This window comes from Nannospalax galili, unplaced genomic scaffold, assembly GCF_000622305.1.
Source record: "Nannospalax galili isolate Female #2095 unplaced genomic scaffold, S.galili_v1.0 scaffold267, whole genome shotgun sequence".
Lineage (NCBI taxonomy): Eukaryota > Metazoa > Chordata > Mammalia > Rodentia > Spalacidae > Nannospalax > Nannospalax galili.
In genome coordinates this window covers 1,841,208-1,868,274 of record NW_008357518.1, presented here as the reverse complement: position 1 = coordinate 1,868,274, position 27,067 = coordinate 1,841,208, and the positions used below count along the sequence as shown (strand labels likewise).

General features: G+C 40.7%; 1 protein-coding gene across 1 annotated transcript in view; it reads left to right on the top strand.

The window, feature by feature from the left end:
• Nucleotides 1–27,067, top strand: part of Myo16 (myosin XVI) — a 497,779-nt gene that overhangs the window by 329,401 nt on the left and 141,311 nt on the right. The window contains exons 23-26 of the mRNA XM_029557215.1: nucleotides 15,823–15,898; nucleotides 21,539–21,714; nucleotides 24,489–24,569; nucleotides 24,813–25,018. Coding sequence (XP_029413075.1) covers nucleotides 15,823–15,898; nucleotides 21,539–21,714; nucleotides 24,489–24,569; nucleotides 24,813–25,018 — 539 coding nt within the window. The remainder of the gene's footprint in view (nucleotides 1–15,822; nucleotides 15,899–21,538; nucleotides 21,715–24,488; nucleotides 24,570–24,812; nucleotides 25,019–27,067) is intronic.

The window sequence follows — 27,067 nt, the reverse complement described above, 5'->3', positions numbered from 1 at the left end:
TAATATAATATGATGCCCTCTTAGTTTAATTAATTACACCTGCAAAATTCTTCCTGCCAATAAAGGTCACACACTGCAATTCTGGGTGGAAGTGAATTTGGGAAATACCATTCAACATATGAGTTACTCTGGGGTAGCAGGACTTTCATTCCATAAGATCCCCTGTTTGTGGCTCCTCTGTACTTACTGGGTCTACATACTTAAGGTTTTATTGTATGTATTTTATAGAATTCATGTGGTGTAATAGAAAGAGTAGAGGCATTAGGCCCACCCAAACTGAGTTTGTGTTTCACTACATAGCTTTGTGACTTTGAGGGCAGAGCCTGCTCTGAAGGTAAAGGGGTAGGCTAGTAATACTCAGCTTCAAATATGTCTATCATAACCCCACAACAATAGTCGAAGGTCTGCAGTGTCTATACAAGCCAAAACATTATCACCTGATTTGTCAGAGAAATCAAAAAAAAATTTGAGGCATCATTCAATCAGTTAGTCATATTTTCAGGTGAGACTATTGGTGGGCCAGTGGACTTACTCAAATTAAGTGGTAAATGCACTTGTTTTGTTTGCCAAAAATTATTGATTCTTATGTCTTATAAATGTGCTTACATTATGCAAAGTAGTGTTTCATAACTCATGTTGGCATAGTTTGCTTTTGCGTATCACAAGTTGATTAGCATTGGACAGTTTTACTCACTCCAGTTACATTCCAATATCTCACTGATATTCTTGTCTCTGAAAGATAAGTGGAGAAAATACAGTGATTTCTCCATCTATGGAAGACATAAAACTGTCCCAGAAGAGAAATCATGCAGGTGAATTCTCAGTTTGTGCTAATGTGTCATTCCCTTCTCCACTGATAGGCAGGTTGTGTTGTGATGAGTAGCTCTACCTTGATTAAAAAGAATTTTGTGAAACAATTAGATTCTTTATCGTTTAGTTTTATGGCTAATATTTTAAGTAAGCATACAGGAGTGGGGGACTTTACAGCACATTTAAAAATGTCCCTTCAATTTCCCTTAAGAAAGTTAAAACCTTCCCCCACGATTTGTGAACATATTCTGCATTGTAATTTTAAGATTGGATAAAAGTTTATTGGCCGGTGATACAAGGCACTCCTGGGTGTACTCCCTCTGGGTGGACTTCCAATGTGTGCATCAGAATTCTTCTCTACCCCCCACCCAACACCACGTCCCTACAGAGGCAGTTGTAATCCCAGACACATAGATCCAGATCACTAGGGTTCATTACTGTGACTTCCATAGGCCTTTACAGGAATCCTGCTTCTAACATGTCTCCAGTGGAAATGGAATGAGGATGGTACTGATTTAGGGGCTGTCTATAAAATATCTGGATTTTTTTCTTCTCCTCAAAAAGGATATTCCCCATCATCAAACAAACTTAGTTTGAAAATTACCTTTTGTTTAGAATTATGCTGCTACCCAGATTTCTGAGAAGGAAAAAAATCTTCACCTCACTGACAATGCTATGTTCTAGGTGGTGTACTGATTAGCGGCAACCTGTGCCCTTAACCTATTGACATGGGTAGTGTGCAGGAACACTCCAATCTGTTCCCAGTTGCACCTGTTTCAGGAACACCATTATTGTTTGTCCCTGGCCTTTGTCTCTGGAAATTTGTGGAAGACACAATGTACCCAGGAAGCCTCTGAAGTGAACCTGTAAATCAAAAGACAAAGGAGAAAAAGCAATCAATGGGAAGCTTCCATTTATTTCTCTCCCTCTTTTCTCCAGGCAGAATCCCCAGACACAGCAATCAAATCTGTCTGGTCTAAGCCAAACTGATGCTATTAAAGGTTATTTGATGAAGTTATTTTGACCCACACAGAAAGAGCTTAATTTACAATCTGTATTTGTTCACCTCTTGGTCAGATGTTTTTAAAAATAAAAATTAGCCTTAGCAGACCCTTGTCTGTTCCTACATCAATTTCTCCTTTGAAGGTTGTCTTGGGAGACATGTTGTCCTAGGAGGTGCCATTAATGCTCCCTCTGTGAGGCTGCTGGGGAGAGGAAAGACAGGAATGGTGAACTCTCTTCCTGTATAAGTTTAACACTTTCCCTTACCTTTATGACCAGGCAGAAAGTTATAAATATGAAGCTTTGTATTTCCTGAAATATTAACATTTTCAGATTAATTTTTCCTTAAAAGGAGAAAATGAGCTATATTCGCAAATTTCAGCTGTGTCAGATTTAGCACCCAGATTTCTTGATGTCCAGATGAGGATTCTTCACATTGCTGTGTATCTCAGAACCAGAAGGAAATATTAAAAACTATCAGATAGAATCAGTTATTGGAATAATAATGAGGTCTCTCCTGTTAGTTACTATTCTGGTCACTGTGACCAATACCTATAAGGATCAACTTTAAGGAGGAAGGGTTTGCTTGGGGCTCAGTTTGAGGGTGTCATTGCTTATGGCTGAGAAAGGGAGGCAGCATGAGGCCTACCTTTCTGTCATGGTGGGAACTGGCTCAGCCCAAGTGCATCAAGAAATAGAGAATGGGAAATGAGACCAGGCTATATACTTCAAAGACCATCCCCCCAGCAACCCATTTCTTCTAGCTGGTCCCACCTTCCAAAGATTTTACAGTCTCCTACCCCAACCTGTACCAATAGCTGGGGACCTAGTGTTCCAGTACATGAGCCTGAGGGGAGAGTTTTACATCCAAATTACAAGTGCAGCTTACAATTTTAATGATATACAGAGCAAATTCACCAACACATAAAGGGATCAAGACCCTTACATCAGACTGAGTGGAAAGCTGAAACCAGCCATGAAAAATAAGCAGGCATATTTGCATTTCCTGAAAATGATCATTTATTTATTTTGCTAAACCAATCTTCACATATCTTGTGATGTGCTAGATTAAATTCACAAGTGTATCTGCAAAGTTTCACATTTTTATCATCTGTTAATCCTAAACACTTCTTTTCTGGGGCTATTTTGCATCTTGTAAATAACATGATATGGGAAGAGATTGTGGATGTGTAGATGTGTGAACTTCCATCTGTTCCATGAATACTGATGATCCTATAGGAGGGGAGCTACTGGGCACTCGGGACTCAATGTCACAGACAAGGTGATTGCCAGATGTGTGACCCAGCTGCCTCTCCTGGGCGTTCAGACTTGCACAGGGCTCCCTACCACCTTCCAAACATTCCCTCTCAACTCCAAGAAAATCATTTAAAAATAATTCCATGTTTATTTCACTCTCACATGTGGCAAAACTAGAAGCCTAAGTGCAAGCTGAAAGTCTTCATCCAAAATGCTGGGGGCAAGTTTTTCAGATATTTTTCCAGATTTTGGAATATTTGCCTAAAATGTATTAGTTGAACATCCATAATGTAACAATTCAAAATATAAACTACCCCCAAATCCAAAAGATTTTGAGAGGCATGTTGGTGTTCAAAGTGGTTCTTGGATTGTGTATGTATGTGTATGTGCATGTGTGCATGCATGTGAATGTGTGTCTGTGTGTGCACGCATGTACGCATGCATATATGTGCACATTTGCTTGCATGTGCGAGTGTGTACATGTATGTGTGTGCATGTGTACATGTATGAGTGCATGTATGTGTATATGTGTAAGAGTGTACACACGTATGCATTCATGTGTATGTGCATGCACGTTTGCGTATGTGTGTGTGTGCATATATATGTATGTGCTTACATATGTGCATGTGTGTTTGGTTGGTAGGTTTCGATTTGGTAAGTTTGTAGTATATCAGATTTGGGGGTTAGGGGTGCAAGACCTATAGTTACCAAACATTTGCTGTCCTTAAACCTAGATGACTTCTTCTCTGAGTTTCCTAGGCCATGTCTTCCTGTCTGCTCTTGCTCTCTAGGGTTGCCTTCAGTGTTTAGCACTGACGATGGACAAGTGCTGGTCATCCACTAGGGGATGTGAAATGCCTAGGGCTTGTGAAATGCCTCTGATGCATCTACCTGCTTTGCTTGTCTCTTAACACAGTTGGAAATTAAAAGTGATTGTTTGGTTTCACTCTTTAGAAACAAACCTAAAGTGTAGTCTCTTGTGGATATTTTGCTGTGGCTGACAAGTTGGTCCTTTGGTCCTTCTATCCCTAAGTTTGTTTCCCCTAAGTAGAAAGTCCACCACTTTCCCTTCTACAAGTCAGATCTTGGGGTGGCATTAGTGTTCCTGTTCTTCATGAGAGATACCATTGGGATTTAATCTTATTTTGATTTGCACTGCTTTTAAATCAGAATATGTAATCTTTTGCCTTTAACTGAATAGGACCTTGAGCAACTCCAGTGATGTGTCTGGTACCTTTCTAATCACTGGAACTCTTAGTTTTAGTAGACACTCGCAGACTTGACTCTGTAATAAACAACAAAGAGACTTGAAAGTTGAACTGCTCTTCCTCAAGTGCAGTCAGTGTATGGCAGCCACTCACATTTTGTGCTTGATTTTCACAGCAAGCTCCCTCTCCTGTGGATTGTTTGTCTTGTGGTCACAGTGGGGCTCCTGAACACCCAGCTTCCAGACAGTCAAGGTTAATTCTGTGATTTTGGCTTTGTGTTATTAACTCCCTCCTGGTCAAGGCTGATTCCACAGGGTAGCTGTTGGGTATGGTGCTGCAGTAAACATGGGAAGGTGATGATCTTTCTGGTGTAATGATTTCTTCCCTTTTAGACATGCATGCAGTAGTGCAATGAATGGGTTCATAAACATAGAACATATGATAGTTCTATGTTTAGTTTTGAAGGGAGTCTCCATGCTAATTTCCATAGTGGATATACTAATTTAATTCCCATCTCAGCCTCCTGGCTGGTGTGTTGTGACTGTCTGTATTTTTGGTTGTCATCATTCTAGCTGGTGTGATGAGATGGTGCTTCACTGTGGTTTGATATATGTGTGTCCAGTGATTAGTGAGACTGAGCTTTTTTCATATTCCTGTTGGGTATGGCCATTTGGGGATGATATTAAATTGATAGAACAATTGTGTATCCAATTGGGCATAATGCTAGTAGGTCAAAAGTTGATAGACATGGACATAGATCTATGACTTAAATGCAGTACAGAGGGCCTTGTGCACATACACACATATCAATCATCCAAGCTCTAACACAGCATGTCCATAGATGCCTGAGCTCTAGCAGAGGGGGACTTTGTGTAGAAACTTTTAATTTTCTGCATTGAAACCACAAGGATATGTGACTCTACATCTCAGACGTATTTTAAGTGCATAACAATGCAGTTAGTGATTTGGCCTGACCTTAACGTGTTAACTTACGAAGCAGAGCACACAGGTCATAGAAAATGATCAAATTTTAACAGAACGTTTTGTATGTCTGTTACGGATAACCTGTCAGTGAGGCAAGACTAGCAGGGAAGGAAAATTAAGGTAGCTGAAGTCTGAGCGGTGACTCTGCACAAGAAGCCCAAAGCCCCCCTAAGAATGCAACACCATGGTGTCATTGCTCAAACCACATTGATGTTCCTCCTGACTATAACTTGAGCTGAGGGTAGTGGCAGAGTGAGCAAGGCCGGCAGCCTTTCCTTTTGCTGAGATCCCTCTGCCCAGTTGTCTGAGTTCCTGGGCCTGGCCAGGATGTCAGTTCCCACTCAATCTCTCTGCAATGCATGGCAAATTTTTCTTTCTTTTTTTCTTTTCTTTTCTTTCTTTCTTTCTTTCTTTCTTTGTTTCTTTGTTTCTTTCTTTCTTTCTTTCCTTTCTTTCTTTCTTTCCTTCATTCCTTCCTTCCTTCCTTTCTTTATTTCTTTATTTCTTCTTTCTTAATTTAATAAACACCTGATTAGAAGAAGCATTTCATTACAGCTTTAACATACTCGATAACAATTTCCAGAGCAAAGATGCATCTCTTTCAAAATTGGCTGTAAATTTTTAGGCACACAGTTGAATTAATACAGTTATACAACATTGAACTCAGTATAAACCCAATCTATAAGACATAAAATTGAATGAGGTTTTAACCTTTAAAAACTATCTCCATTTCATTTTAAAATATACTGTTTCCTACAGAAAGGTAGGAGTTCTACAGACTCATTTTTAATGCTACTAACACTTAGATGTTTGCACATGCATCTCTGATCTCTATGTATCTATATCAAGAATGCGAACAGAAATAAAAATGACAGGACTGAATACACATCTTTCCTTAATAACTTTGAATATCAATGGATTGAATTCCCCAGTCAAAAGACACAGATTAGTTGAATGGATTAAGAAACAAAACCCAGGGCTGGAGAGATGGCTTAGGGCTTAAGAGCACTGACTGCTCTTGCAGAGGACCAGGGTTAGATTCCTAGCACCCACATGTGGCTGTGAACCGTCCTTGGCTCCAGTTTCAGGGAAATCCAAAACGCTCTTCTGACCTCTGCTGCATTGCACGACATGGGTACACTCACATACATGCAGGCATACTTGTACACAAAATGTAAAATAAATAAATAAAAATAAAAAATTAAAAAAAAAAACAAAACCCATCTTTTTGTTGTCTGCAAGAAACTCATCTCACTTTCAAGGACAGGCACTGCCTTAAGGTGAAAGGATGGAAAAAAAATATACCAAGTGAATGGTACTAAGAAAAAAGCAGGCATTGCAATTCTAGTATCTGATAAAATAGACTTTAAACTAAAACTAATCAGAAGAGAAAAGAGGGCTACTTCATTCTGATCAAAGGAACAATAGACCAAGAAGATAGTACAATCATGAACATATATTCACCAAACACTGGTGCACCCAACTTCATAAAAACAGTACTACAGGACTTTAAGACCCAGGTCAATCCCAGCTCATTAATAGTAAGGGACTTCAATACCCGTTGTCTCCATTAGACAGGTCATCAGGACAGAGAATTAACAGAGAGACATCTGAATTAAACAATAGCATACATCAAATGGACCTAACAAACATCTACTGAATGTTCCACCCAGGCACCAAAGAATGTACTTTCTATTCAGTGCTCCATGGACCGTCCTCCAAAATTGACCATATACTGGGCCACAAAACAAACCTCAACAAATACAAAACGATTGAAATAATTCCAGGCAAATTTCTTAGTGCACTCCATCCTCAGCCTTTCCCTGCATCCTGCTTTCCTTTGTACCTTCAGGATCCCCATCATCTTTCCACAGCCATTTGACAGTCCTGGTTGCCCTATCTGCTTTGTCACTCTGTGAAGTACACAGCCAGTACAAAGAGCTGAACTGTTAGCACCAAGATCAGCAAAGACAAAGCAAGTAGTTGGGAATGGTGGAGTCAGCCCATCATCCAGTCTTGAAAGGCACTACATTAGAATTTCAAGCAGAAAAAAAGTGATTTCAGTGATTTGATTGTACAAGAATTTCCAAGGACCCAGATAGAGGACAGTGAGGTGGCTGAGACTGGCCACAGTAGGCAGCGGCCACCTTCCCCAAGGCTAGGAGAAAAAGGAAGAATAGGCACCTTGGGGGCAGGTGGTGACAGCTGGGGGCAGATGGTAACAGCTAGTGCCATCTGGGGCCATGGAAGCTGTAATCACGGGACCAGACAGGAGATTCTGACTGCTGGAGATGTGTTGAACAAAGCTACTGTGATCCCCAATCTTCCCGTCCTTTGCCAGAGTTTGATGCTGTGCAGCTCTTTTGCAAGGCTACCGGTAGCTCTGTGAGGTCAGCTGTCCAGTGCCGAACAGCCAAACACACGTACATGCTAGAGGACCAACATATCTTCGCAAAGCACAGGGCGTGTGTGCAGAGTCCCAAGCTCTTGAAAGAACAGCTTAAGTAAAACTGCCATCAAAGATAGATGGAGACGTGAAAACTGAAGACTGGCTGTCTGTGGAACAATGATTTTGGAGTCACATTACATTTGGCTACCTTCAATATTTTCCAAATTTTATAAAGGTGTGCATTATTAGAGCGGCATCAGCTGTTCAATGTGCTTTGTAACAACTTGGTTTTTAATCCCGATAATCTTAATTCAAGTACGGTTTCATTTTTGTTATTTGTTGAGACTGCTTCATACTGTACCCCAACTGGTCTGGAATTTACTATGTAGCCCAGGCTGGATTTAAACTTATAACAATCCTCCTGCCTCAATCTTCTGAATGATAAGCCATTACACTCAGATGGTGGTTATATTTTAATTATATTGGTTGTCATTCACACTAGAGACAATTTAGAAATCTAAGTAGATGATATCCACTCATGCCCATTTCCTGTATTCCTGGAAGATCTCTTTTCCATCTCTTAAAACTGCATTTGTTGATAGTCTGTGTTAATAAAGCCATTAAACTTCAATGTGAATAGTAATTGAACAGAGGAGAACCTGAGGTTCAGGGAGGCCCCCACCTGTGTTCTGACAGATGAGGATCAGTACCCAGCCCCAGAACGGACTGCAGGTTCACTTTGGAAGCTGGGATGTGAATCCCCCTTGCTAACCCTCAGTAAATCACTAAGACTTTATCACACATGCGCTGGCTGTTTTCAAGCCCTGATTCTTTTGGCTTCAGAGTGCATCAGGACCAACTTCTAAGACAGTGACAAGTGTAGGCTCCCAAAGTGCCTCTTATGAAGGGTTAGCATGGAATTTAGATGAGTTCCACATGATTTACCTTTATTTGAATAACTATAAAGAGGATGTTGCCTTGTGGGGAATCTGGAAACTCCATTTTCAGAAGCACTGTACAAGCCACATAGTGAGCACACAACTTGGGCGGCCCACCCTTGGTCTGCCCTCCCACTGGGCACACACAGGTCCATGCATGCAGAGGAGCTCCCAGAGCTGGCTGATCCTTGCCCTCTTCCACCAACGGAAGGCAGCCAGCTCATCCTTGAAGTCATAGAACGAAACCTGTATGGGTAGATTGAGCTATTTCTGAGGCTCTTGCCTGCCTTGGAATCCAGTTTCCTTGGTGATGAGCCAAGCCGGAGCTTGACAGCCATCATTTAGAAAGAAAGTACGTGAGCCTCAGCATTTTGTGGCTTTTATTTTCTTTGTGGAGCCAGGAACTGGGCAATTTGATGAGCTGTGATTCACCCTGTTTTCATATATGGCTGGCATAATTTATCTTTTAATTGTATGTACTGCAGTACAGGAGTGTCATAGAGAGTAGAGTATATCCAAAAAAGAAGAAAAATACAGCCCACTGCCTCCAGTCCCTGGTTGGTGCCGAACCCTCTGCCTGGCACCATCACAGGAACCATTCTTTGACTATGCTTACTGCCAAAAAGAAGCAGAATGCTTTTCCTTTAGAGTCATTTTATTGAGCAGAATCACTCCAAAAGAAATTTTTGAATATGTGATGATTTCCGTAAAGATTTTTTCTCTCAACTGCAGGTATGTAAATTTCTCTATCACACACATGAGGGCTGTTATCACATGCAGCAAGGAGCATGTCTTCCAGTCTCTGAGAGGGAGAAATAAGTAAGGCCCAAGGACCTCTTATGTAAGGACAGCGGGAAAAAGAAAGGCCTTAACCCGGCCTCCAGCTTTTGCTTTTTCCATCTCTTTTTCCTCTCACATCCCAGAGAAAAATCCAGCAAGAGAAAGAGAAACAGAGCCCTGCGTGGAGCAGCTACCCTAATGCCCAGGAATTCCTTCTTCCCAAGGCCTGCTCCCCACTCCCCCCTACTGCCCTGGGTGCCACATGGTGAGAACAGATGTTTTTCTGTTCCCTTGACAACCAGTCACTAAGCCACAGGTGCTTTTTAAGATAGATTTTCACCCGCATAGGAACCTGTTTATTTGCTTGGTTTAGAGGCTGCCTGCCTTTGCATTGTCTGGAACCCAGTGGCCTGGTCCCTGTAGTCCCCCTGGTTCCCTGATGCCTATGGTCTCCCTGGTCACCTGGTCCCCCTGGCCCCTGTGACCTCCCTGATCCTACTGGTCTCCCGGGACTTACCCTCTTACACTGCTTACCCTGTGGCCAAAGAAGTATGTCTGGGGACCAGGAGGAAGGTTGTACTCCCAGCCCCACACCCAGCAGCAATGAAGGTTCACACTTCTTGCCCATGGGGGAGGTTCACATGGAGCTAGACTACTCCCATGGGGTGGCAGTGAAGCTGTGCCTGCCTCCCCAACCAGAAGTGTCAGAGGGAACCAGGGACACAGAGTGTAAAGGGGAAACCTCAGCACTCCCTTCTCTATGTCTTCAAAAACAACTGTACAGGATTGAACACAGACACAGAATTGGACACCAGCAGACAAAAGGACCAGCTCAGGATTCATGGAACACTTGGGCCACCAGAAGCAGAGCTCGTATTCTGGAAGGACTGGAGAATGTGTATCAGCATGAACCACATGCTGAACTATAAACCAAAACTCAGCAAGGCCTAAAGCTCAGAAGGGATGGGCAAGAGACTCACCAACCATGATGAATCCAACTGGACATGAACAAGAAGAGGATGAGCAGCAATGCTCAGACACTGAACAGCTAAATACCCTGCCATTCAACAGCACCCACCATGAAAAGGTGACAGAGGAAAATCCTGCCAGAACTTATGTGCGCTCATATGTATACATATGAGAATTTATACCTGAGGATGTAGATACGTGTACATATGGTCAACTGAAGGAAAAGTACAGCACATCAAACATGGAAGACACATACAACACTGAAAGGTACATTGGTAAGATCACCTGGGTATGCGTTGGGGAATAGAGAAATTCTGAAATCAGTAATCTAAGTTTCTGTATCAAGAGTGGAGGAGAAAATTCAGCCCAAAGTAAGCAAATGCCAGGCAATGGCAAAGAGAGAAAAATGAATTGAGTTGGGGAAAATGTGTAAGATCAGTTTAACAATGAGCTGATCCTGTGTAATGGCCAAGTGCTGCGAAGAGAAGCTTCTCTGGTGAGAATTGAGAGATGCTCTATTCTATTCTATGTGTGCATGAATTCTCAAACAACAAGAAAATAGGAGAAAATGAGCTTCTCCTTTGAAAACGTGGATGAAAGTGATAAACACCTAGTAAGGTTGGAAAAGAAGGAAGGAGAGAGAAGACAAAAATAGCCAACATCAGGAATAGGACTGAAAATATGTCTGCAGACCCTGCCAGTGTAAAAGATCAAAAGCGAATCTACAAGGAACTCTCACAGATTCAGATGGCGTAGTAAAAACAGACCAGTTCCTCAGACAGCACAGCTACCTCAGCTTACCCTGTGTGAAACAGATCTTTTAAACAGGCCCATCAAGGAAAGGAATTTAAAATTTTAAAACTCCCCCAAAAGGAAATCTCCCTCTTCCATATGGCTTAACTGGAGATTTCTACGAAATGTTTAAAAGAAAATTAACACCAACTTTCCACAGTCTGATCCAGAAAATAGAAGACAGAAGACTTTCCAATTTGTTTTGTAAAGCTGGTATTATTACCCCGATACGAAAACCAGAAGACGGCTATTATGCAAGCATGAACACATGTGTGCACACACCATAACACTAAAGGCAAATCTCCCTCAAGAACAGAGATTCAAAAAACACTAGAAAAATATTAGCAAACACAATTCAGCAATTTGTTAAAATGTTATCCACCTCAGCCATTTATTTGAAAATAATCTGAAGTAATCCATCATATATTAATAAGATAAAGAAGAAAAATCATGTCATGATATGATTTTTGGATACAGAAAAATCATTTGATAAAATTCATCATCCATTCATGACAAAAGTTCAAAGAAAGACAGCACTAGAGGAGGCAATGTCACCCCAAGATAGAGTATGTACAGCAGTCCATTCCTAAGACTGTGTGTAATCCTAAGAAAGACAGCCATGAAGGGACAACGTCATCTGGAGAAAGGGCATCTAGACCAGGCCACTGCCAATGTTATGCACAATGGTGAAGACTGGGTGTTTTACTTCTAAGATCAAAAAGAAAGGAAAGATTTTGGCTCTCACTACTCTACTGCATAAGCATTGGAGGTTCTCGTGAGTCTAATGAGGCAGCAAAGGAAACTAAAGGCAGACAGATTGGAAAGGAAGAAATAAGCCCATGACTGTTTATACATGGCATAAATGCCAGTGCACAACATCGTAATCGACTAAAAAATCCTCATAGGAGAAATGAGTCCAGGAGAGACATTAGACATTTTCCTGTAATTAGTGGACACTGAATTTAAACATATGATAACATTTATAGTCACTTATAAATAAATCAACACTTAGATAAAATAAATCTCATAAACTATATATATAGAAAGCCTACCTGAATAGCAAAACTATGTTGATAGAAGAAGCGTCTAGGATGTTTATAGGAAGAGGTTTACCATGTTCATGGTTACAAGACAGCACAGGAGTCGTCAGCTTAGTAATAATCAGTGTAACCAGTTCTCCCCAAGTTGACAAACAAATATATGCATTTTCGGTGAAAATCGCAGCCAAAGTTTGGTAGATGTATGTATGTAGATAGGTACGGTGAAACATACCTGTCTATAATCTTTGCATTAAGGAGGCAGAAGCCAGAGGGTGGTCAGTTAGTGAGACCTAGTCTCAAAACATATATTTTTGTAGATGTAGAAACATACTCAATATTATTATAAAATTTGTGTGGTACTGATATAGCTTGTTTCTCCATTGCTGTGACAAAACACTCTGGCCACTACCAGTTTGGGAAGGAAAGGGTTTATTTGTCACATCTCCCGGGTTACAGTTCATCAGGGAGCCCAAGATGGGAACTCAGGGCAAAAACCTGAGGCAGGAGCTGGGACACAGGCCATGGAGGAATGCTGCTTACTGGCTTGCTCCACTGGCCCCTGCTCACCCTGCTTTCTTATGCAACCCACCTACCCAGGGGTGGCACCACCCACAGTGGGCTGGGCACTCCCACATCACTCAACAATCAAGAAGATGCCCCACAGACATGGCCACAGGCCAGTTCAATGGAGGCAATTCCCCAGTTGAGGCTCCCTCAGCCCAGGTGTGTCAAGTTGACACTAAAGCTATCCAGCACAATTGACCCCTTGCCAACTTGACACATAAACACATCATTATTAAGCCATAACCTTTCCAATGCTTGCCCCCCAAGACATGATGTTAACATTAATATCACAACATAAGACAGTACAACCTTAAAAGCCCCACAGTCCTTAAAAAATTCAAACACTTAAAAGTCCATAGTCTCTTTTGAAAGTCTCTTAAGTGCAGGGTCCTGTAAAATCCAAAACAAGTACTATCTTATTTCAAAGGGAAGAATCGGGCACACCTAAGCAAAACCAAAGTCCAGCAAAGTAGCTCAAGGCTGGACATCTGGGATTCACTCATGATCTTCTGGGCTCCAAAGGGTTCTGGCAGCTCCACTGCTCTGACTCTGCCATCCACAGTACACACAGCTTGTCTCAAAGACCCAGGCCAGCTCCATTCCACACCTGCTGCTGCCCTTGTGGTCATCCCATGGTCCTGGCATCTCCAAAAAGCTGCGGTCTCCACTGAAACTGAGGCTACACCTTTACCAGTGGTCTTTTCTTGCCTCTTGGGGTTCAAAGCCTCAGATTCTCCCCATGACCCCTTCAATCCTTATCTGAATTATCTGAATTATCTGTTTTCTTTATTTCTTCTTCCTTTTTTTTCTTTTCTTTTCTTTTGACAGAGTCTCCCTGTAGCCCTGTATCTGGCCTGAAATTTGTTATGTAGACCAGCTTGGATTGATCTCTCAAAGATCCACCTGCCTCTGCCTTCAGAGTGTGGAGATCAAAGGAGTGCATCATCACACCTGGCCTGAATAATGTTGAATGGCCACACAGTGGCACAGTATTCTCAGTCACTCCACAGCAAAGGTTCCTGTCAATGTCACTAAATATTCATCATGCATGCCCACATGAACAAGGCATTCTGTTAGTTACTGTGGAGAGTGAGCTGATCAACAAACAAGCAGGCATGGCAGGACATGTGGCAGCAGACTTACTAGTGAGGTTAGAAGGGGCCAGTATGACAAGGGCTACTAATAGGAGACAGGTAGATAGTGAGTTCACAGGAAATCAGTAAGGGCAGTTGTGTGCGTGTGTGTGCTGTGCATGTACACATGCCTGTGTATGTGAAGAAAATGGGCTGATATTATAGACTAGAACGATATAATATAACAGGATCACAGGGGTTCTGTGTAAACCATGTTCACAGGTCAGTGTACCCATCTAACAGTGGAGTAGACAAGAACCCAGAGGAGAATGTGGAAGGCAGAAGTGAGATAGTCTTGTGGACATTTTATTATTTGTCAGTGAAAATAATAAGTAGTACTTTTGCTAGTGTAAAGTCAGTAGGGGTGAAAAAGTAGAGACTGGAGGAGCAATGAGGAAGTTGTAGCCATTGGTGGATGGCACAGAGGGTCCTAGAGAGGACTGGTCACATCAAGTACTCCACCTTTATACTGTGCAGAAGATAGAAACAAGAGCTGTTTGGAGAGCAAAGCCCACTTCAGAGGTATTTTCAAGTGAGAGAATCTTAATGTTTCTTGAAACTAAGAAATAACATAAACTACCAAGAATCAGTGAACTTAGGAGCTGAAAACTTAAAGAACAGCCAAAATACTCTTGACAGTTACTAGGGGTACAGTAATGTGATGTCATTGCAAACTGAATCAGGAAACTCTTAGCCAAAGAGAGTCAGTCTGAAACCTCAGCATGAGGTGGTTGATGCAGAGGTCACCTCTATAGTGAGACACATGACTGTCTCTGACACTAGTTAGTGTTAGGAACAGGAAACAGTCCAATGCCCTCTCCTGAGTCCTGGGTCCTGCTGAGACCTGAAAGAAGATGGGTGAGGTGTTGATCTCAGAGCTGAGGAGAAAGTGAAGGATAAGAGGTAGGGATGGAGGACAAGTTCAGAGAGTGAGAAGACATCATCTCCCACTAGAGAAAAGAGTTCTGGTTTGAGTATCTTGGTCTTAGAGCTCTTCCAGTATCTGTACCAGAGAACTGTGGAGTTGGGAAGAAGGAAGTCAGTGGAGGAACATCGGCTTCCCAAACCACTCAGTGCAGTTGGAATAGCATTGGGAGAATCTGGGAACAATGCTAAAAGCTGTACCTGGCTCTCACAACTTTGACAGCTATTTCAGGAGAAAGTGAGCTCAGTTTTCATTAATTATCCAGAAGTGGGTTGGACTAAGGGCTAAACAAAGTTACATGGACCTAGCTAGGTGATGGAACAGCACATTAGACTTTCTATCTAACTTTTGGAGGGTTTGCCAGGAACTTTCATGTCCATTCCACTACAGTATTAGCTATATGGAAGGGTATCTACTACCATTTTACTAATTAAAACTTAGAATTCGGGGACATTAGAGGGCTGTTAGAGTCCATGTAGATCCATGGTGATACAAAGATAAGATGACTTTTCTATTATGGTATTGCTGGGCACTGCCAGTCCTAACATAGAAAGCACAGTGAAGCCATAATTCTAGACTAAGGCCTTTCACCACAATACTGTGACTGTTAGGGGTTTAATAATTATTCACTGTGGCAGGATTTTTAAGCATCATAGGGTGTTCAACACCTCTGTCCACTGTTCCCCTGACTATGTCAAATAAAAATGTGTCCAGTTACTGACAAGAGCCTTTTGGAGATCATGATCAACCTTGATGAGAAAGACTGTTCCATAGTATTTAAAGCTGTTCACATTGAACAATGGCTGTCTAATGTGATGTAACATAAAAATTATCTCACATTGTAGTCTGGTAATACATGTTCTGGCCAGGGCCATCTGGGTAACAAGCTTTGCCCTTACATGTAACCTGAACTCTGAAACCTGAATTATTCATGAATAATTTAAAACCACAACTAAACCAAACTATTTTTAAAGGAATTTTTCATGGTCACGTTTAATCCTTAATAATTATACCATTTTGTTTTATTATAGGTAATGTATGAAATTGGTGGAGCAATTGAAAGAAATAAAGACGCCCTTTCACAGAACCTTCTATTTGTAATGAAAAGTAAGTTGATTTTCTCCCCATAAACTGGTTAAAATGCCACAGTCCTTATTCCTTGATCTCCTAACATTTTCCTGTAAAATATACCCAAAGGGTAATTGAGAGATCATTTATACTCTGATGTCAGGATAAGGAAGAATGGGTGTCCCCATACTATACATTGATTACAATTTAATTTGGAGTCCAGTAGAAGCCGGAATTTGACTAAGCTTTTAGCAGCTAGGAATATAAAATACCTTTACCACTTTAGTGGTGTGAATATGAAATAGCTCTTCTGCGAAGACTAAAGAAGATGAATGTGGCTTCCAACGTTATTTAGGCCACATCAGGGTAAATTCCATTACTTAAGGTGACTCTGGAGTACTGCTAGGGTGGTATTTTATCCTTAGGTACCTTCAGTTATAAAGTATTAATGCCCACTAAGTACAAAAAGCTGATCAGTTTACACACATACACACACACACACATATATATATATATGTATGTATGTATGTATGTATTGGCTCCCTCTACTTAGCAGGCATTAATATTTTATATACATATATTGACTATAAATCTAGTCAATATATAAAACTATATTCTAAATTTATATATCACAATTATATATATATAATTCTATCTCCTCTATTTTCTTAATAGCATCTCTATGGTGATTCCCATTTTTCTAATAGCCATTGAAAGCAAGAGTTAAACTGTTGCGAGACAGAGGCATTTGTCTTTCCTAGAATAAGAACATTGCATAAAATGCTTAGCTACCTTTGAGTTGGAGGTCGGGGGTCTGCACTGCCGCTGACATGAGGGCATCACTGTCACATCACAGCTGCACACCTGTGACACACTGTCTACACACAGCCCAGTTCCGTTTTTCTCTCAGACACGCAGCTATTGTGAGTCCTCCCGGCTGAGACGCTACATAGAAACATAGGTGGGGATAAAACCACAAAGAAAGGAAGAATTGGAAGGACCAGCCTCACTCTACTATTGGAAGTATCTTCCTTGGAGTTACCTGAGCTTTTGCTTTCAACTTTCATTTTCTCTTTTGTGAAGTTCAGATATTTAGAGCATGTTTTAGAAGCTGGCACATTTTTTTTTGCTTCATTCATATTTCACAGTGATAGAGCACATGCTTATGCATTTCAAATGTGATGACTAGAAATGGTATAATCTTGCTTGGCTTATTAGAGTGCCTGTATTTTAAAGTCATTCTTTTGTATGCACTTGTTAACATGTTCCAAGAAAACACAGATGAATATGTTTTATTCTCAGCAGACTTGACAATGGGCTACTATGGATTCATGCATGAGGAGCTGGGTGTTTCCTATGGAGTGTTACAGACTGTATTTTAGGCTTTGGAAACCATAACAGTGTCACTGCAGTTACCCACCTCCCCTGGCTTAATGGGACAGTAGCTACAAATCATGCTCAGTCATACAGCGGTGCCCAGTAGAACGGTTTTTACAGACACGTGCAGTGGCTAGGCTTGGCCTACAGACTGTAGTTGCTCACACATTTCATCACTCCGGCAAAAGACACATGGATGTAATAGTATTATACGAATCTGCAGATTATGATGCCACAGTTACAAAGAGGTACAAATGTCAGTAATATCCTGTGCAACCCTCTTCTCGTTAGAAAGCCCCAATTAAGGAAGGCATTATCTTTGAGGAAGGTATGGTGAGGTCTATCTTTGAGGAAGGTGTCGTTCTACCTTTGAAGAATATTAAGTGTCTATCTATGAAAGCTCTGTGTAAGCAGAGCTATTTCTTTGAGAGATCTAGTCAACAGAAGCCAGGGAATTTGAAGACACAGCTAATGGAGGAATGTAGCAAATACACCTACAAATAGAAGCAAATTCTCCAGACTCAGACAGTGGGAAGAATTAAATATAGACTAGTTTCCCTGCTTCTGAGCATAGGAAAACTGGAGAATAATTGTTAACAATTTTTGAGTCATTTTCTTCACTGTATTTCTTTATGTATGATTATCAATCAGGGCTGCGTGTTAGCTCATCCCATTATAAAACAGAAAGGGCCATGTGCAAATGCAGTCAGTTCTGCTAAGGGATGTTTCCTATTTCTGTGTGTGTACGATGCTACACGAAGATTTGCAGTAATTAGCTCCTTAAAAAAGGAAAGAAGATAAAACTGCCTCTTCCCCGGGAATTTCCCTCACGCAACTCTAAGAGCACAGGGAGGGCAGAACATCTGGTGATTGACTGCTTTCTCCTCGTTCATGTGCTCATGGCCACAGTTCACAAGGGAAGCCCATGAAGACCTCAGCCTGTGTTAGTTAGACTGAAGTTCCTGCCTCATCTTCATGTAGCCTGCCCGTGTGATTTAGAGAAAAGACAAAAATGGGCCAGAGAAATATGCTGGTCTGTATTTATGTCTAGTGTTTTTTAGATTTATTCAGGGCATTTCTACTTCTACTGAAAGAATAATGCATCTGTCATTCATATTCATGTGTAGGTCCTTATACGTACATGTGCACACACATACACATATACACACAAGCAAGCATTTGCTGTAAATACATTCGATAATTAACTATATCTTTAAATGAGTCATGGTTTATGTCTATTTCTTAATTTGTTATTTTGAGGTTTGGAACTTAAACTTTAAAAAATGGGTCTGGAGGGATGGCTCAGCAGTCAAGAGCACTCACACTACTCTTGGAGAGAACTTGGATTTGGTTCCTGTGCTGGGAACATTAGCACCCACACGGCAGCTAACAACTGTCGAAAACTCCAGTTCTAGGGATCCAGTGCACTCTTCTGACTTCTGTACAACACGGGTGCACTTACATACTTTCAGGCAAAACACTCACACACAAAATATAAAAATAAATAAATCAAAAAGAAATTTAACTTAAAACTCCCAAACCTATTTTCTTCAGATGAATATTTTCATCACCCATCTTTCTGTCTTCACCTCTGCCCCTCTCTCTTCCATGTGTTTTCTGAAACATTTCAGAATAAATTGCTTACTTCTTACTCTCTACATATTTCATGCAGTGCTTTGGCATGTGGAAATTATCTTCTACCCACTTGGTAAATGATCAAAAGAGTGCTCATTGATATAATAGTTGTACTAGTCACTTTTCTGTTGCTTTGATAGAAACACTGACCCAAGCAATTTATGGAAGGAAGAGTTTATTTGAGCTTATGGTTCCAGGGGAATTAGAGTCCATCATAGCAGGGAGGCATGGTGGCTGGAGGTGGCTGGAGCAGGAGCAGCAGAGCTAAGCTCTCACATCATCATGCAGGCACAGGAAGCAGGAATGCAACTGGAGATCTGGCAAGGCTTAAGAACTCTCTAAGCCCACCCCCAGTGACGTGCTTCCTCTAGGATAGCCACACATTCTTAAACCTCCCAAACAGCGCCATCATCTGGGGACAAAATGTCCAAATACTTGGAGCCTATGGGGGACATTTTCATTCAAACAACCACAACAGTGATACCTAATCAGAGTCCATGCAGATGTTTGCTGTTCCAGCACTCACAGCTCCTCTGGTGTTTTCTCCCAACTCAAGGTCATGTCTAATTGAAGATCTGTGATCTTGAGCAGCAGTCAAAGTTTTCATCATCTTCCTTAGTGTTATTAAAAAACTTCAAGGCCGGTTATTTTGAGCAATGTCTGTCAACTTGTGGTTCTTTAGGGTGTTCTTGTACTAGAATCAGGAATCCCCCAAACGTGGGGTGCTCAGTGTTCCCTACTCCAAGGGCAATCACCTGATTCAAGGGTGGCAGTCCCCTCTTCCACCTGGGTAGGATGTAGTCTTAAGGTTCTCTTGGTTTAAAGTTGCTATTGTTTCTTTGTCATTGAGGAATATTCTTTAAGAAAGCACTTTAAGATTAATTAAACATTCTGTCCCATCAAAGCTTCACATATTATCTTGCATAGAATAATATAACTGTTGTTTAAAACAAGATTTTCCCTATGGCTATAAAACTCAGTTTCTCCATCGATGGTGGGGTTCTATCAGAGCACTCCTATTTTCCCTTTATTGATTAGTTTCTTTGTTAGGATGGATTCATGGACTGTTATCTTAGTCTTGAATCATGGTCGATATCATTATTTCAGGGCTGGAATTATCTAATACTCAGCCATCGGAACCTCCACCACCCTACCAGCTCCCACATCTTTCTGACAGGTACCTTTTTCAGTACTTCCTGAAACTTCTTCCCAAACTTCTTCAGTGACCAGCTTCCTTGTCACTGAAAGGACAAAGAAGGACTTGTCCTTCCTTATTTATCTATAATGTAGAGTTAGCAGTTTGTTTAGGAAAACTTGATCTATCTAATGGAGAATTGGTATTGAGGAACCACAAGGCCTGGGGCTGGGTGAGCTCATGGCTGCCATGGAGTATTCCTTTTAGACCTCTTCAGGACTCGAAAAGTGTAAGCCAAGGCACGCATGCAAATAATGTATAAATATATAGCTGTCTACTAAAAACCACGAATTTCTCCTGCAACCTGTAATTTCAACCCAATACCACAGAGTTCCCTCTTGGCTGTTCCTTCTACAGCTACACCTCCCTTCTCTGACAGCTGTCTCTTCCTGCTTGTTTGTTAATACAGCAAATTTTACTGAAGATATTATTAATGTATACACATATGTGTATTATATGTATGTTATCTATGGGTTTTTGTGTGTGAAAAGGTAGAAACTAATTTAATGTAAAGCATACATGCAGGCAATACATGCATAAACATAAAATACAAATAAATAAATTAAAAAAAAATTATGAAGTGTCTGACTGACTGAGCCTGATCTTCAATGACCTATACCTTTTATTGTAGTATTTCACACTTTAAGTTTGCAGTAACTTTCAAGTTAGGTGCTGTCATTTTGTTGTCATTTTGCTTTTAGAAAGCCACTTGGGCTCAGAAGCTCTCTATATACAGACATCAGGAATACAAGGCATGCTTCTACCAGATCTTTACTCACCATACACATTGTTTCCCCTGTACTATTACTCTTTGGATTCATAATCCAACACCCACCTGTCTCAGCTCCAGCTCTTCCTGTGTCTGGGCCAACAATCTATACTTCAGACAATTAGATCTGTGAAGACTAGTGTCTAAACCATGTCAGATGGTTTTTACCTTTGCAGCTGAACTGGGTCAGAAGGAGAGAAACTTCATTTGTGCCTTCTTTAACCTAATAACACATAACAATGAGATGGGACAGGGTCTCCCCAGGTATTTAAAAGCCCCTCTGAAACAGGCTAGAACTGGTAAAATGTTTTCCAGGATGGTTATTTTCTTGCAATGGGGAATTGCTGCCAAAACTCACAGGTTGTCCTGACTGTTCAAGTGTACAAAAGCCTGTCAGGTTTGAGCTGGTAAAATTAAGTGCCTACAACCAAGATAGGAGGAAGTATACTCTTTAGAGAGCAAAGGGTCAGGAGCACAGGTGGGGAAGGTGTGATTATGACTCCAGCCAAGGGCAATAAAGATCACCATCTGTCAAAAAGAATGAGCAAAACAGAACCACAGGACAGAAAAGACTCCACGGTCCATTGTACCAATGACATCTCCATACAAAATGTGGGAGTGATTAAAGCTTTTCCATGAAAGTGTATGTTTAATGCTCAATGATTTCAATGGCACTTACAATGTTCATTTATCTTTTTCCTAGCTAGTGAAAATGTTGTGATCAATCATTTGTTCCAGTCGAAACTGTCACAAACGGGATCCCTCGTATCTTCCTACCCTTCCTTTAAATTCCAAGGACATAAATCCACCCTGCTAAGCAAGAGAACCACAGCCTCTCCAAGTATTGGAGTAAACAAGAATTATCTAGAACTTACTAAGGTAGGAGCTTTTGTGGCTCTTATTTTTGCTGTGTTTAGGTTACTTAGTGTAATTTATCCTTTTCTCCACAGCACGCAGTTTAATACAGATCTCATTCAGTTTGCTCTCTGTTGACCAAAGGCAACTTGGGGGAGGAAAGACCTCATTCCATTTCCCACTTTCGGACCACAGCCCATCACAGGGGGAATTAAGGGTAGGAACTCAAGACAGGAATCTGAAGCAGAAGCCATGAGGAGCACTGCTTCTTGGTTCATTCTCTGTCTCACTCTCTGGTTCATGCTCAGCTAGCTTTCCTATATGAACCAGGACCACCTGCCCAGGGAATGACACCACCCACAGCAGGCTGGGCCCTCCTACATTAGTTAGGACAGTGAAGACAACCTCTCATAAACATGTCCACAGACCAACTGAGCCTCTTTGTTTCAGGTAATTCTAGGCTGTGTAAAGTTGATAGTCAATGCTAACTCGGAAGATGCCTTCCTAAGTTAAAACTGTTTGAGGAGAGATCATATAACCATCTTTTTTGATGAATGGAAAAGAATTTGAGGCAACAGGCTTAGAAGAAATAAACTTAGGTAGCTTAGCCTGTTGATGTGATCACTTCCAAGGTTTGGGGTTTGTAACAGTATTGTTATTTTCTGATGTTTTTGAGTGCTAGAATATTTTCAGCATGTATTTGTAGACTTTGAATTTAATTTTGTATTATATTAATTTTTAGTATTGTTTATTTCACATGCATTTGATACTTCATACAACCTAAAAGTTCTAGTTGTAAAAGAGAGCCAAAAATTCTGTAAAGAGTTATTGCAAGTGGCTCAAGAAATCTGTATGCATTGCTTTATATTTCCTGAAACTACAAGGCCAGACTGCTTTCAAATTCTCATGCTTATTTCTACCAAAATATAGAGGAGGAGATGTGTAATTTGGAAAGTGTTGAGAGCAATCAGTTTTGAAAATGCGGTTGTTGCTGCATTTTCAAATATATCTTAGCTCTTTAATTAAAATGAAAGAATTTAAAATGATAGTTTAGAAAAGTGACAGGTGTGTGTATATGTGTTTATGTGTATATATGCGTGTATGTATACGCGTGCATGCATGTGCATATGAATACACTTGTTTGTGTATGTGTGTACATGTGTGTATGTGTGTGTGTACATGTGGAGGTGTATCTGTGTGTGTGTGTGTATTTGTGTGTGCGTGTGTGTATCTTTAACCAGCCAATCCTAGGATTACAGACCCTTTGATGAACTGGATGATCACAAGACTTCTGTCTCTCCACATAGAAATGCATGCTCTATACACTGAAAAGACAAAGGGTTCTCTCTGTAGGAAGAGCTTTATTCCTGAAGGTCTTGGACACCTTCTGGCCTTTCCTTTTTCAGCCATACTGAAAATGAAGAGTAAGAAATCACCAAACACCTCTAAACCATGATTGTTAACCTCAATTATTAAACATTATGAGGCCTGGATGCCATTAGGCTTTTCCCTGAAGAATTAGAAAAGGGAAATAATTCACAGGAGTGCCTCTACCCAGAAAGAGAAACTGTATGCTCTGGTCCAGATTGGAGATTTATGTTTTAGCATGATTCTTCAAGTGCTGAGGTGCTTCCCACTTCACTTATTTTCCCCTTCAAACTGTTCTTAGCCTAACACATCTGCCTCTGGGCCAGGAAAACAAAATTTTACTCACTCTTTAACTGGATGTGTCTTGTAACATTGAGTGTGTAAAACAGGTTGATCCTGGACCAACTGTTTCATTTTATATCCCCTTGTCAGCCACAATTAATCACTGCCGTAGATGCTTCATCCTAATGGAAGGAAATGAGCCACTGTCCTCCTGGTTCTATCAAGTGCATGAATGTGTGTTAGCAGAAGTTTTTTTCCACCTTTTGGCGTTAAGAGGAACCATTTTAGACCAGTAGATATGTTAGTCTAGGATTGCCTGATTCTCTGCAATGTAGTGGGCACTTTCTTTCAACCCTGGTGGAATTTAATTAATTACATTTCGCCCTTTACCTCTTCACTCAATGGCTCCATTTCTACTGATTTTTAAATTTTTCCACTATCATTTAATCTTTACTACATGTGATATTTTTAGAAACTGTGTTTAATTATTTTTTGAAGAAAACGGTCTATCATCAGTTTTCACAGAGAGGTAACTTACTAACGCACCCATTTTAGCAGTTTGAAAAAAGGAGGAAGAAATAAAGGAGAGGAAAGAAAACCTGGGCAACAGTGCCCCAGACCCATACACCTGTGTTATGATAACTGTATTAATCTAAGGGGACATGCTAACAACTATAGAAACATCACCTTTGTAGAGAATAGCACATCTTGTTAGCCCCAGGATAAGCTATTACACATTTAATTAATATGAACAATTAATATGAACAGCTAGTGACATAACCAGAATACAGCAGGGCATTTCTTGTGCTGGTCAGAATCTATGGTTGTTTTTTTTTTTTCTGAAATTAAGATGGGTGCAGATGAGTGGGAAGTCTGATTTAAGTAATAGTTCTGCACTTAAAGAGTTAGCAGCAATGAATGTTACTTGATACATGGCTGCCCATTTCCCCAATCGAGTAAACATCATAAATGTCCTTTGGTGTTGATTTTTATGATCTGTTTTATATGTCTATAATTTCATTGGCATGGGTGTAAGGCTTATTCTATCTCTTTTTCCTTTGACATCAAAATCCAGTAAAATCAATCTCATTCTCTCTCTCTCTCTCTCTCTTTCTCTCTCTCTTTCACTCTCCCCCTCTCTCTTTCAGTTATTAAAAAAGAAAGGCTCTTCCACTTTCCTTCAAAGACTGGAACGAGGAGACCCCATCACCACAGCATCACAACTCAGGGTTAGTGACTCTTTCAGATTCAAAAGCCCGGTGTGTTTGTTTGAACCATAAAGTGTTTATGTTAAATTTTCTTTTCCGTTTTGGCAACTTGAGTAACTTCAGAAGAAAGTCCAACCCCCCAGGTGAACAAATGCATAATACACAAAAGTGTCTTAGACTGAATGCAGAGATCCCTGTTTAAGCTGCACGGTATTTCCAGTCAGTGTTTCCCTGGAGAGTCAACTACGTTCCCTCTTTACACAGAAATCTCTGGCAGACATCACTGGGAAGCTACAGAAAAGCAGTCCACACTTCGTCCATTGCATCAAGCCCAACACCTCGCAGCTGCCAGGCACATTTGACCACTTCTATGTGTCTGCACAGTTGCAGTACCTCGGCGTCCTGGAGCTGGTGAAGCTCTTCCGCTATGGATACCCAGTGCGCCCATCCTTCACAGACTTCCTGTCCAGGTCAGTCCGGAAGCATTGTTCAGTCCTCCAAGGGGATGCCACACAGACGCTACTGCAGCTAGCTCCTTTTGAAAGTTTCTTCCTTAGGCAGAGCTTTCAACATTCCTACTCTCTTGTGAAAACAAGAGTAGGAAGTAGAGAACTGCATTTTAAAGCTTATGTAAAAAGTTACCAAACTTTTCTGAAGACAGGCATTGCAAACCATTTCAGTTCCCTTCAGTATGGGGCTACCCTTGAATCTAAGAAGTTTATAAAGTCTGATATAATATTTGCATAACATTTATTACTGTGATCCCTATGTCTGTGGTTATTTTCTCCTTCATCATGTATAAAGAAGATGCAGTTCAGATCAAGAGTTAGCAAGCAACACCGATGGAACCTTTACCCTTTGTTTTTGGAAGTAGAGATTGATTTGCTGGAACCTAGCTGTGAGTGTCTGTTCACACGTTGTTTTGGGCCACTTTTGAACTATAGTAGTAACAGACAGCAAACATAATGCAAAATATTGGTAGAATGTTTATTATCTGGTTCTGTAGAGAAGTTTGTTGAACCCGATGTTATATAAATTGACTCTGACAAGGAGAATCTTAAGGAGAGTGATCTTGCATCTGTGGTCACAAGCCAGCTTTCACACAGAATTATCAGTAGCCATGCCTGCCTCAAAGCATCTCTATGCTTTCAGATTGTGTACCCACTCATAGTAGTGCATGTGTATGTGTGTGTGTTTACATGTATAGTATGTGCCTGTGTACATGTTTCTGTGTGTAGGTATACACACATGTGTACATACACACAAGCACACATATACATATAGGCCAGAGGTCAACATCAAATGTCTTCCTTTCATTGGTTTCCATCTTAGTTTTTGAGAAAAGGTCCCTCACTGAACCAGGAGCTCACGGATTTGGCAAGACAAGCTAGCTGGCCAGTGAGCTCCTGTAACCTTCTGCCTCCCCAGGGTCATAGTCATAAATACCTGCAGCCATGCCTCATGTTTCCACACAGGTATTTGAAAGATATGGAAGTTTGAATGAGAAATGTCCACATAGGCTCATATTTGAGCACTTTGTTACCAGTTGCTGTTGTTGTTTGGAGAGATTATGGAACAGTCAGAACATGGGGCTGAACATGGGTCACGGAGGAGGGGGCGGTGAGCTTTGGGAGATTTTAGCCTCGCCCCACTTCCACATTGCTCTTTCTGCTTCCTGTGCAGTTAAGACATGTTCTCTCATCTTCCTTCCACCATACCTTCCCCACCATTGTGGACATCCAGCCCTCTGGAGATTCAAGCTCAAATATATTCTTCCTTAAGTTGTTTTTGGTCATATATTTTATCACAGCAACAGAAAAGTAACTAAAACAAGAGGCAAACTGTCAATGGAGCCATTATCCATAGCCCATCTGTTCCTAAATCATTTTGTTTAACTATAAACCTTAGTCTGAGTTTTAAGAAAATCAATAATATAAGTTGATCCACCTTAAAAATTTAGTTGATGAATATTAAGTTAGTTTACAAATATATGCTAATTAGTGCTATCCTGGTCCAGGCTTTTAGGTTAGTGCGTTGCTGTGACTCTACCTTTTCTTCTGTGAAGAAGCTCCAGGGATAGTCAACGGAGAAGTGCATATACCTGAAAGCTGCAGCCAACACTTTAGTGGCTATGTATAAAGTATTACTGAAGCACAGGAGGGTGGCCATGCAGTCAGAGATGCTTTCAAGGGAAGCCAGTATTAATCTTGGTGAACATAATAATAATGATGGTTATAAGTAAAATAATAAATCTATTCTCTCATAATTTATAGGGAAAAGTTGTAAAACTGGCCATTAGATAGGAATAAATTAAGCCTGAATGCAAGAGTGAATGTTATGAGGATTTGGACAGGAGAAGTAAGGTATACTATTGATTTTTGCTCATTAGGAACAATAATCTTCACCCACCTTTTCTATTTCCTAAGTAGAAATCTAATTGGTCTTCAGGGGTATATATAGCTTATAAATGTGTATACATTTTTCATGCATTGCAATTGACTTCTTAGAGGTCAACCCTC